Raw genomic sequence first — 12,640 nt, forward strand, 5'->3', positions numbered from 1 at the left:
CCTCACTTGGTCTGTGCTGAAAGGACAAGGACCAAATTTCAATTTCTAAAATCCTTTTATTTGTGCCACATAGAATGTGCATTCCACTTGTCATTCCATTGGCTCCTGTCTGGTCTTACAGGTCTCCTCTCATTGACTTTTTCTAATTCACCTTTCACCTAATTCCTGCTCTCTCCCCCATGGTCTTTTGGGCTGAGAGAAGCCACTTTCTGTTTCCTCTAGCAAGAACAGAAATCGCTTATCTGGCTCAGCCACAAGGTCTCAGAGATAACTCCGTTAACATGCATTCTCAAGTGCCTCATCAATAAGGCACAGATAGGTAGAACTGTCTTCTCCGTGGGAGAGTCCTGGAAGCAGTGTGGGAGAAGGCTGATAAATGAGAATTAGATAACGAGAAGACAGACCAGATGGCATTTGTGTGCGGTTATTTACATGATCAGGTTCCCTGTCCAGATTTGACATGGGCAGAATGAGTCACTCCAGTGACCAAGTACTTCCGTTGCTGTATTTTTATAGTAATGCTTTAGTGAAATACCTGATTCCTCTCCTATTGGTGATAGTTCCAAACATGCCTAATTAAAGCATGCCTCTTCCTTTCTCCACAGTTGGCTCGGAAAACCCACCGTTAACGGTGATCCGAAAATTTGTACACCTATTGGACCAAAGTAACTTGGATTTCCAGGAAGAGCTGGAGGTAGCACGGTTAAGAGAAGAAGTGGTGACCAAGATCAGAGGCAACCAACAGCTCGAGAAAGACCTGAACTTGATGGACATCAAGATTGGGCTCCTGGTGAAGAACAGGATCACACTGGAGGTCAGTGATGTCTGTGGGGCCTCTGGCTCCCAGACGAGAGAAGGGGCCCTTGTATTTGCCTGCAACACCCTTTCCAGCTAAACTCATCAGGAATCCAGGATATGTTGTCCAAATTCACTGACCATCTTTCTCATGGTTCTCAGACCTGCAAAATTTTAGGCCCCCGCCCCTTATAACATATTTTGTAAGACTTCTTTACCCTTCTGAAATGAATAGTATATGAAACAAAGCCTACTTGCATATGTACCTTCACAATGAGGCTAAGGCCTTTCCGTGAATATAAAAAAGTCACTGATAGTAAAAGCATGGTTTTCAACATGAAAGTACGTGGGCCCAGTGCCCTTGGAAGATGAGATCAAGTTGCCTGAGGCTTGAGCCTCTTCCCAGAGTACCCACACTGAACAAAGTACTAATAGCTGCAGATGAGACTGATGCTTGCGAGTGGGGGAACTGTCAGTGATTTCATTTTCAGAGTGGAAAATAACTCTTTGTAAAGTTCAGAATAAGCCTGTCACTCTCCCCCTGCCCCCACCCCCGGCCACAGAATTACAGTCCTAGAAAAGTCTGGGTATGTTAAAATTGGGGAGAAATGTATCTTGCTTCTATCTAAAGCAATTAGTTTTTAGGCTCAAATAATCACAGAATTTTGACCTACATGAATGACCAGCAGGACACTGAAAAATCCAGTCGTGCGAAATGTGGAGAATTTACGCAGGACTGTCCTACAAATTGCAGGACAGCAAAGCATCCCTGCCCCTACCCACTAGAAACCAGTAGTAGCTTCCAGTTGTTAGGATGTTAAAAACAAAACAAAACAAAACAAAAAAACACCTTTTCGGGGTGCCTGGTGGCTCAGTCGGTTGGAGGTCCAACTCTTGATTCCAGCTCAGGTCATGATCTCAGGGTCGTGAGATCAAGCCCTTCATCGGGCTAGGCGCTCAATGCACAGTCTGCTTGAGATTCTCTCTCTCCTTCCCTCTGCCCCTCCCCCCACTCACACATACACTCTCTCTCCTTAAATAAAAAAATTCCATCTTTAAAATAACAAACACCTTTACACATTTTCAAAATGGCCCCTACAGAGTGGACTGCCCCCAAAACAGCCTCTAAGTAACTAATGCTATAGTTTTGTATCTGTGTGAAAACTGCTCCTTTCAGAGCTCTCTCAAACCATGTGAAAAGTTTCATTTTTACCCAAGAAAAGAGATTGGTAGTGTAAGAGGTCTCTCCATGTCCCTGTTCCAGTGCCACATCAGTTTTCAGAAAACGGATAGGTTGGGAGGGGCATGGGAAGCTAACCTTCTGGAAACTCCGAGAAAGCTACCATGGGTCAAACAGAGTGCCATCTGCCACGGACTTGAGTCTGTGGTTCTGGGAAATGCGCGGCTCAGGAGGCCAGCAGAGAAGTGGATGTGAATGCCCCACTCTTGTCTCTGGCCCTCAGAGAGAAATAGTGAAATAGTGCACAGAAAATAAGGAAAATAGAGCAGTTTATAAAATAGGAAATGATGGTCTTTTCTAACTATTAAGTACAATTTAAGTGTTCTGTATTAAGTCTGTTTTTATCATTTTATCCAGAAAAATAGTACTTTTCTCCTTTTAAAAAAAAAGTGTATTATTTAACAAACATGAGAATTTGTAAAGTATAATATATTCCAGAAGGTCCTTCAGAAAATGCCTTTTATAGCCTTCAACTGCTGTTTTACCCTACTCCATAAAGTTGTAAACAGGAAATGCCTTGCCTTTTAAAGTAAAGCCTAGTTGCAAAACACTGAATAGTAGACATAACATGTAGCTTGTTATTCATGTGGAAAATGAAATCATGGCAAATTTTCAGGTCCTTATGAATGTTTAAGATTTTTTAAAACTATTCCCAATTGGGGCGCCTGGGTGGCTCAGTCGGTTAAGCGGCTGCCTTCGGCTCGGGTCATGATCCCAGGGTCCTGGGATCTAGTCCCGCATCGGGCTCCCCGCTCTGCAGGGAGCCTGCTTCTCCCTCTCCCTCTGCCTACTTGTGTTCTCTCTCTCTCTGTCAAATAAATAAATAAAATCTAAAAAAAAAAAAACTATTCCCAATTGATAGCATTGTGAATCAGAGCTAATTTTTCAACTTACCTTTTCAAACACCAAGTATTGATTACTTGTTGGAAATTAAGTTAATGATTATTAAGTATATGGTCTTATTACTGATAGTAGTATTTTTAGTTTGATGATAAGAATAGTACAGTTGAAGCTTTATAGTAGTGAAAAAGTGAGAAACAACCCAAACACAAAAACAATAAACAGAGAACAACAGAATTAGTTTAACATGTACGTTACATACCCACTAAAAATAATTTTTCAAAGAACATTTTTAAGGGCAGGGGAAATGTTTGCAATACAAGAGAGAAGACAGTTACTTAAAACAGTACAATTTCATTTGTTGTGAAATATATATATATTTTACTTAAAGCTAGGAAAAAAGTTAAGTGATTTTTCTTTGGGGGGCTGGTAAAATTAAACTTCTGAGATTCTTTTTTTTTTTTTTAATACTGAGCATGTTGCGACGCCTGGGTGGCTCAGTCCATTAAGCATCTGCTTTCGGCTTAGGTCCTGATCCTGGGGTCTGGGATTGAGCCCCAGCTGGGTTCTCTGCTCAGCAGGGAGTCTACTTCTCCCTTCCCTCTGCCTGTAGCTCCCCCTGCTTGTGCTCTCTCTCCCTCTCTCTCTGTCAAGTAAAAAATAAAATCACTTAAATGCATACATACATACATACTTACATACTGAGCATGTGTTTAGTTAGGAAAGAAAGGTTTTTAAAGGAAGTAGCTTAGTTTACAAAGAACAACTCCAGCTCTAAAATTTTTCTAAAATTGATGTTCCTCTCCTGGCCGCTCAGTTGGTACAGCATGCAACTCTCAATCTTGGGGTCATGAATTCAAGCCCCATGTTGGGCATAGACCTTACAAATAAATAAATAAATAAAAATAAAATAAGGGGCGCCTGGGTGGCTCAGTCGTTAAAGCGTCTGCCTTCGGCTCAGGTCATGATCCCAGGATCCTGGGATCGAGCCCCACATGGGGCTCCCTGCTCTGCAGGAAGCCTGCTTCTCCCTCTCCCGCTCCCCCTGCTTGTGTTCCCTCTCTCACTGTGTCTCTCTCTGTCAAATAAATAAAATCTTACAAAAAAAATAAATAAATAAAATAAAATTGGCATTCCTCCTATAAATCACAGAAAGTCAGTGGGTGAATGAAATGGCTAACATTGGTTTTAGGCAAAAAAAAAAAAAAAATGGCTTAGAGATGGAGACAAAGCAACTGAAGTAGAAGTTTCTTAGAGAAGTAGGGAGGAAGAAAGGTATAAATTCAAACAAGCTTGAAAGAAAATCTGAATAGAAAGTAAAAGTAATCTTGGGGCACCTGGGTGGCTCAGTTGGTTAAGTGTCCAACTCTTGATTTCAGCTTAGGTCATGATCTCAGGGCTGTGGGATCGAGCCCTGCATCCGCCACTTGAGATTCTCCCTCTCCCTCTCCCGCCACCCCTCTCTGCACTCACACGAGTGCACGCGCTCTCTAAAATAAGCAAATAAATCTTTTTTAAAAAGAAAAAAATAAAGTCAAAGGAATCTTGAACCCCTGAAATACTCATTGATGAATGTGGTGTGTAATAGGAGTGCAGACCTTGAGGCCAGGGCTACCGAAAACCCAGGGGAAGACTAATTTTACAGCTTAATTGTACCATTTCACTGTGGATATAAGCATGTTTCCTTGGGCATGTTTCTTAACCTCTCTGAGCCTTGTTTTCCCTGGAAAATGTGCTCAATGCTTCCCATATGTTGTTTTTAACCTTCACAGCAACTGAGACTGCAATCATTAAGATTTATAGATTTTATAGATTTAGGAAACAGGCTTAGAGAGGTTAACCTGTGCACGGTGGCAAAGCTAACAACGCTGTGCAGGTAGCCCTACTTTCATGTCTCCAAAGCCCAAACCCTTTGTACTACTCTACACTCCTATAAAATTTTTCATACCACAGCCTCTGACCTGCACGCAGGTATCCTGTGATCAGGACAAAATGGTGGCCATTGGGGCAACATCAAAATGAGGGAACATCATGAACAAGTTAAATACTGTTGCTCCTTCAAACCACTGTGCTTCCCATGTTCAAGACTTATTGGTAAGAATAAAGGACGTGAAATTTCTATTAGTGAAAAGCATATGCGTTTGGAAGCCCTCCCTGGTTGGCCTTTGTCTCCTCCTTTGAGCTTCCCAAAGAAAACTTCTGTTGACACAAGAGCAGTCTTGAGCAAGGCATAATTTCAGGGAAGAAGGAAGATGGGCTTTCTGCCATGCTCCCCACCATTCTGCAGTGGGATCTGCCGCAGACACTGTGTCCCATCCGCCCAGCTGCTAGCTCCCCCACCCTTTCCCCTCCAGGGCTCAGCATCTGACGCTTGGCTTCCCGTCCTGGATTACTGTCCCGGTCCTGCCCTCACCAAGTCTCTCTTCTAATGCAAAGGAGTTTAGTTCTGCTCCAGAGCTTGCTTGCCACTCCCCACCCTCTCTTCTCTCTCCTCTTCTGTGTATGTCAAAAACCTAACACACGGATGAAGTCCAAGAATAAAACAAATGAAAAGTCTTCAGTTTCCAGAGCCACCTCCATTGAAAATAATTGGAGGGGGAGTTAAATACCAAGATTTTATGTCTGCCACATATTTAAAACCAAGATAATCTATTTACTTCATGTATTTGAGAGACTTGAATGATGACTTGAAGAGAAGAAAGCTGGGATAGATGGAGTTGTAAACCAGACTTAATCTAGTGATATTTTAGGACTTCTTGTCAATAAGGATGTCAAGCAGCTACCTGCCCAGACTTCCCCTTTAATCTCCAGCTGGTGCTTAGTACACTTCCTTTCTTCATCCTGAAATCTTTCATATGCTTATGAAATAAGGGTGAAAATGTTGCCTTTTTAAAAAAGTTCATGGAAATGCAAATGAAATCCCCCTCTTTCTGCATACTAGCAGTTAGGAGGCCAGATATAAGGGATAAAGTCCAGGTGGCCCCTCCCTAAGCTGAGAATGGCAAAGAATAAAATCATAGACCCACAAGACAGTGAGTATAACCCACATGGAAGCTTCTGAGAGCAGAACTCCAAGGGGTGTTTTTTTTCCTACCCGTGGATTGACCCTAGCTATGGGAGAACGGGATGCTAGGACGTAAGAAGATTTAGAACCTGTACGCAAAAACTGACCGTGGTTCTCATCCCCAGGGGCAATTGGAAGTGGTGGCAGGCACGTTTTTGGTTGTCCAAATGACTAGGGGTCCCTACGGGCATCTGATGCACAGGGGCCAGGGATGCCAGATGGCCAGTGATCCAGGGATGCATGCGCAATGAAGCATTGTATTATCTGAAATTCCCGGAGTCCCCCTCCTCGGGAACCACGGTCAAACATCCTGATGCTGGCTGCAAATCAACTCCTCACATGGAGGCTGGGCTAAGAGCTCAGGGAAGCAGATGGAAGAAGATTTAGGAAAAACAGCTTTATTGCCACCTACTCTGGGGGACAGTGACCCATGGTTACATGGCAGAGGAGGCAGGCATTCTAGAGCACTGGCTTTCATTTGAGTCCTGTGCCACTGGTGGGTCATGAAAGCAATTAAGCGAGTCACATCAGCAATCTTTAAAAGTTGAGGAGAATAAAAGCAAATTGAAGATATCAAAGTGTATCGCAGTAGTATGGATAAGTATTTCATATTGCGTGTGTGTGTGCATGTGCGTGTGTGTTTACCAGCAAACGATGTAAGATGTATTTTGTGCTGTGGGTCCCTGTAAAAGTATTTGGTAGACCCTTACCTGAGAGTCCTGCTCTTGTTCATGACCCTTTACACACTTGAAGGGGACACAATAGCCTGAAACGACTACTTGACAAGATTTGCAGCCACGCCTTTTCCAAGATTCTGTTGAAAATGGTTAAAGGAGCAAGATTGAGAAAAATAAATTTTGTTAAATATTTAGGGGATTCTGGGTGCCTGGGTGGCTCAGATGGTTAAGCGTCTGTCTTCGGCTCAGGTCACGATCCCAGGGTCCTGGGATCGGGTCCCGCATCGGGCTCCCTGCTCCTTGGGAGCCTGCTTCTCCCTCTGCCTCTCTCTCTCTCTCTCTCTCTCTGTCTCTCATGAATAAATAAATAAATAATTAAAAAAAAAATTTTAAAAAGGAGATAGGATGGGGCGCCTGGGTGGCTCAGATGGTTAAGCGACTGCCTTCGGCTCGGGTCATGATCCTGGAGTCCCGGGATCGAGTCCCACATTGGGCTCCCTGCTCAGCGGGAAGCCTGCTTCTCCCTCTGCCTCTGCCTCTCTCACTCTCATGAATAAATAAATAAAACATTTAAAAAAAAATTTAGGGGATTCCTTTCACTTCCATCTCTAATTTCTACATTACATATTTTTTGCAAGTGCTTTTATAGTTTGAAAAGATCTAATTCATTCTTTAAAAGTGTACACTTGAGGGCGCCTGGGTGGCTCAGTCGGTTAAGCGACTGCCTTCGGCTCAGATCGTGATCCTGGAGTCCCGGGATCGAGTCCCGCATCGGGCTCCCTGCTCGGCAGGGAGTCTGCCTCTCCCTCTGACCCTCCTCCCTCTCATGCTCTCTCTCTCTCAGTCTCTCTCTCTCAAATAAATAAATAAAATCTTTAAAAAAATAAAATAAATAAATAAAAGTGTACACTTTAGTGGTGTTTAGTATATTCACAAAACTGTAGGACCATAACATCCATAATTCTAGAACATTCACCCCAAAAAGAAACCCCAGAGAAAATGTTCTCAAATTAGATGGTATGTGAATTTTATCATATGTGAATAACAATTCACTTCAAAAAAACAAAGAACACCCATGTTCATTAACACTTACTACCTATTCTCCCCTAAAGCAGAGCAACTATTAATCTACTTTCTGGCCAGATTTGCCTGTTATGGATATTTCATATGAATGGAATCACACTGTATGTGATCTGTTGTGACTGGCTTTTTTCCCTTAGTATATTGTGTGTTTTAAGGTTTTAGCCTAAATCAGTACTTCATTCCTCTTTATTGACAAATAACATTCCATTGTACAGATATACCATATTTTGTCTATCCATTCATCAGTTAATGAACATATGAGTTGTTTCCTCTTTTGGGGTATTATGAATAATTCTGCTGTGAGCATTCATGTACACATTTTTGTGTGGACACTGGTCTTCCATTCTCGGGTATATACCTAAGAGTGGAATTGCTGGTCATATGGTAACTCTGTGTTTAACTTTTGAAGAACTGCCAAAATGTTTTCTAAGTGGGTATACCATTGTACATTCCCACCAGCAAGGTATGAATTGGGAAAATGTCTATTCAGATCTTTTGCCCATGTTTGATTGGGCTGCCTTTATTTTTGAAATGCAAGAGTTCTTTATATCCCTCATTCAATGTAAACATTTTCTCCCCTTCTGTGGGTTGTCTTTTTATTTCATTAGTAGTGTCCTTTGAAGTCAAAGGTTTTACTTTTTATGAAGTCCAATTTATTTTTTCTTTTGTCACTGGTACTTTTGATGTCATATGTAAGAAACCATTGCCTAATCCAAAGGGACAAAGATTTATGTCTAGGTTTTCTTTCAAAAGTTTTATAGTTTTAGCTCCTACCTTTAGTTCTTTGATCTCTTTTGAATTAATTTTTGTTTATGGTATGAAGTCAGGGTCTGACTTCTTTCTTGTAAATGTGGATATCCAGTTATCCCAGAATCATTTGTTGAAAAGACCATTCTTTCCCTATTGAAATGTATTGGTGCCTACATTTCATCTTAAGAACAGCTAAGTACAGCTTTAGAGAACAAATATTACAAAAGCCAAATTCACCTGCAAGCTGAGTTTCCTTAATGTAACATTCTCTCCTTTGTTTCTTCCTAAGGGATATGTGGAAAATTAATCTTTCCAACACATGTGTTTTGAGGTGTGTGTGAAGGGAGGAGGTAAAAAACAGCAGGATAAAAAGTAATCATTTCATAAATTTTTTCTAGGATGTAATTTCACACAGAACGAAGCTGAATAAGAAAAAAGGTGGAGAAATGCAAATACTGAATAACACTGACAACCAGGGAATTAAAAGTTTAAGTAAGGAGAGAAGAAAAACACTAGAAACATACCAGCAGCTGTTTTATCTTTTACAGGTGAGAACAATTGCTTTCACTAAAAGCTTTGGATCAATACTATATTCCTTGTTGGTGGTTTATAATGGATCTTTTCCCAATGTAAAGTTGTAGTCGCTGACATGTTTGAGCTACTACTAAGTACCAAGTACTATTCTGGATGCTTTACATACATCATATCTTTTAATTCTTACCACAACCCTCAGAACACAATAATTATTGTTATTCCCACACTATAGATGAGAAAACTGAGATGCAGCCAGTAAATGGTAAAGCCAAGGGTATTGGAACCCAAGCAGTTTGACTTTGGAGCCCTTGCTTCTGAGACTGTTATATTACAGTTATGTGCAGAGACAGTATAAACCTAGACATAAAATAAGCAGATGCTGTCAGCCATGAAAAAATTAAAGTATGTGTAAAATGGATCTTTACCTGACCCAGCCTGCCCTTCTTTTGAGAATAGAACCAGAGAGTTTGGATTAGGGCAGTAGGGCATCTTTTTGATTTCCTTATTTTCATGGCATTACTACGATGTCAATGAACAGTCATTTTCCACTGCTTCCAGGGTGCAGGTGAGAATAAGTTGAACTGCTTATGGTTCAACTGTGGTCGACCAGTTACTGTTCTGGTTAATCACTAATTCACCTTAACTGTCCTACCAGCACATCCACTTAGTCCCAAAGGAAAGTGAGTAAGCACTGAGTAAGTAAGCAAAACAAAGTTTATCACTTTGTTTAGTGATAAGCAAAGTCTTCCCTTTGGCAGGACAATTTTCCCTGAAAAGGTGGCTCAGCAGTTCTTCCTAGAGTCAGGTGTCCCTTTGTGTAATGGGGATGCAGCTGCTGTTGGTGGTGACTCCCTCAAGGCCTGAAGGTCCCTGAATCTTTCCTTGGGGACCACGCTGACATTAGGTATACAGAGAACACGTTACCCAAACCATGAATGAGGCGTGGTTTGCCACATGGAAGAAGTTACGTTAATTTTAGTACAGATGAGAATTCTCAGTCTGGAGTGACTGGCGAGCAGGTGTAGTACCACAGATGGCCACGATGTGGCAGCATAGAGGGAAAATGTTAAAACAGTATTATTGTTCATAGAATCCATTGCTTAATTAACCCCAGCAAACCTTCCAGAAAGACAAGGGGCTCCCACTGGGTAGGGAAGGGTTTTTGTCTACCTAAATTAGAATAGTAGTCATCCACCAGTTGGAAATTTAATCTTAGGCATTTATTTGTTTTGACCTCCATGAACCTCCCAAATGTATGAGGCTTCTTTAGGATATAGTTTCTCGTGGTAGATTTTGATAGAATTTGTGTCCTAAGAAAAGTGAAACTGTGGTCATTGGCCTAAGACTTGTATTTTTTACCTTGTTCTGTAAGTGGAGACCCATGAATGGAAAGGGTAAAAAATGCAGGAACATCTTGAGAATAATTCCACCACTTTATTCCCCAAACAACCCAAAACTGCTAGTCCCAGAGCTCTACCATTCAGTTGTACTGAGTGAAGTGTCTCTTGAATTCATGTAATTTTCTTTACCTTTTCTCGGAGACATTAGCCTGAGGTCATTGAGGAAACTACAGAAAAGCAAATGGTCTAGATTCCTTTGGCCTTTGAATGATGCCTTGGCAAGAAGTCTGAGCCAAAGCACAAGTCAGCTAGTAAAGGTTTTGCTTTGCGTTTGCCTCTTCAGTCTCAGCCTCCATGGAAAGTGTTCAGGTCATCTGGGAGGCATGAGGAGTAGGCTTTTTAGCTTTAGAGTGAGTTTCCTTTCTCCTAATCCCATATGCTTAGTGTGGGAAAAGAATCACTGCAGAACTGTAAAGAAAACGTCCTCAGCTACTGCTTCATAAAGTTTCAGACAATCATGATGAGCTTGAAAGTAAACCTAAGTAGTAAGGTAAACTAGAATTTGGATTTTCCTTAAAAACTTTAAAGCCAAACTGCTTGAGTGTATTAAATGAAGACTAGTTTCCACATATGGAAAATTTTCTTTTCTCATCAGCAGGAAGATGAAGAGTAGAGATACTTAATTTCTCTATGTAAATATTTTCCTCTATAACCTAAATAGTAGTTGTTTTCCTCTAACCTCATCTGGTTGGTGTAGCTCCTGGAGAAAACCCATATTACATGAAGGCTGCTGGTGTATCTCAGAAACTCCATCCTCAGAAGAGCCCTCAGGAATCCACGTCAATTTTTTTTTAATTCTTGAGTTTTAAGTTGTCTTTTTTTTTTTTTTTTCTGTCACTTCCTTCTGCCGTTTCATCCATCAGCTATCCTGACCTTCACCCCTCCCTTCAGACTCCCCACCTCACTTCTACCTTCTCTCCTTGTAAAACATCCTGGCCATCCCACTGTCTCTACATGTAAATGTATCCTTTTCTTTTTCTTTCTAGTCTCAGAATATGGGACGTATTTCCTTCTGTTCATTCATTAGTCCTTCTAGAATAATCTATGTAGCTGGTCTCTTGGTTCATTATTGCCAGTCTCTTCAGATACCAGATTCTATTGGCCAACCCCTCTCTCTTCTGTGTCTCTACATTAAATATTAATATGTAGCCTGAAATGGTTAACAGTGTATAATGTACATAATATAACTATATTTCATTAAATATATAGCGTATAAAACTTAAATCCTATTGTAGCTTTATAATATAACTTCCTATAGTATTAATTTTAGCTGACACCTTTTAAAGTCTTATTATGTGTCAGATACTCCACTATATGCTTTATACGTATTAAAGGGAATTGGGTACTCCTCTCTGTTTTAATAATATATTAACATACAGTTTTGTTTTTAGACCAATCCTTTATACCTGGCTAAGCTGATTTTCCAGATGCCACAGAATAAATCAACTAAATTTATGGACACTGTTATTTTCACACTATACAATTACGCTTCCAATCAGCGAGAAGAATATCTACTCCTCAAGCTTTTTAAGACTGCTCTGGAGGAAGAAATAAAGTATGTATATAAATATATATGTAAAAATATCAATGAATAGATCATTTTAGTGGCAGCTATCTCTGATTTACTAAAATAGTATTTAAATTATTCTTATACGTTACTCATATATGTTCAAGTATATCAATTCACTTAAGAAATTTCTACGTCACTATAGGTATTTCCTGGTACAGCTTTCTCCCACCAGTGATAGCTTTTTTAGAGCTAAATTATTTTTGACTTTGCAAGTAAACAGCAACTTGAAAATCAAAAGCTTTTTTGAAAGTCAGTGGAAAAAATTTAACTTAATTAAAATTCTGTGAGTAATAAAGCTGTAAACAGATGGGGATAATAGTCTCTGCCAAAAAGTCTTCTTTTACTTCTCTTACTGAAACTTAAACTGATTTTTGCTGATTTATTTTCTGATTCAGTTAATATAAAAAGGAATGTGCAGATGCCTATATTAAAGGGGCCAAAAGAATACAGGAAAAATGCCCTTGGCCAACAAGATGGATCTCAGCTGCCTTCCTGGCTTCTTATAACTTGAGCTATACTGGTTCCTATGGATCTCAGAAGCAAGCATATTAGCTAGGAACCTCTGCCCTCAGGGTATCTGTAAGCCAGCCTGAGAAATAGGACACATGAGAAATAGGAATGTGTGCACTGGAATAAATAAGTACTAATGAATGACACACACAGTGTAACAGATCAGAGGGATGGAGA

The 12,640-nt window shown here is 40.5% G+C and overlaps 1 protein-coding gene across 4 annotated transcripts in view; it reads left to right on the forward strand.

Moving 5' to 3' along the window:
* IQGAP2 (IQ motif containing GTPase activating protein 2) overlaps nucleotides 1-12,640 on the forward strand; it is a 289,919-nt gene that overhangs the window by 237,037 nt on the left and 40,242 nt on the right. For all 4 annotated transcript variants that reach the window (XM_035014677.1, XM_035014676.1, XM_035014674.1 and 1 more), the window contains 3 exons: nucleotides 606-814; nucleotides 8,848-8,997; nucleotides 11,775-11,938. In XM_035014677.1, the coding sequence (XP_034870568.1) occupies nucleotides 606-814; nucleotides 8,848-8,997; nucleotides 11,775-11,938 (523 nt within the window). The remainder of the gene's footprint in view (nucleotides 1-605; nucleotides 815-8,847; nucleotides 8,998-11,774; nucleotides 11,939-12,640) is intronic.

This window comes from Mirounga leonina, unplaced genomic scaffold (genome assembly GCF_011800145.1).
Source record: "Mirounga leonina isolate KUSES-001 unplaced genomic scaffold, KU_Mleo_1.0 Mir_168, whole genome shotgun sequence".
Taxonomy (NCBI): Eukaryota; Metazoa; Chordata; class Mammalia; order Carnivora; family Phocidae; genus Mirounga; species Mirounga leonina.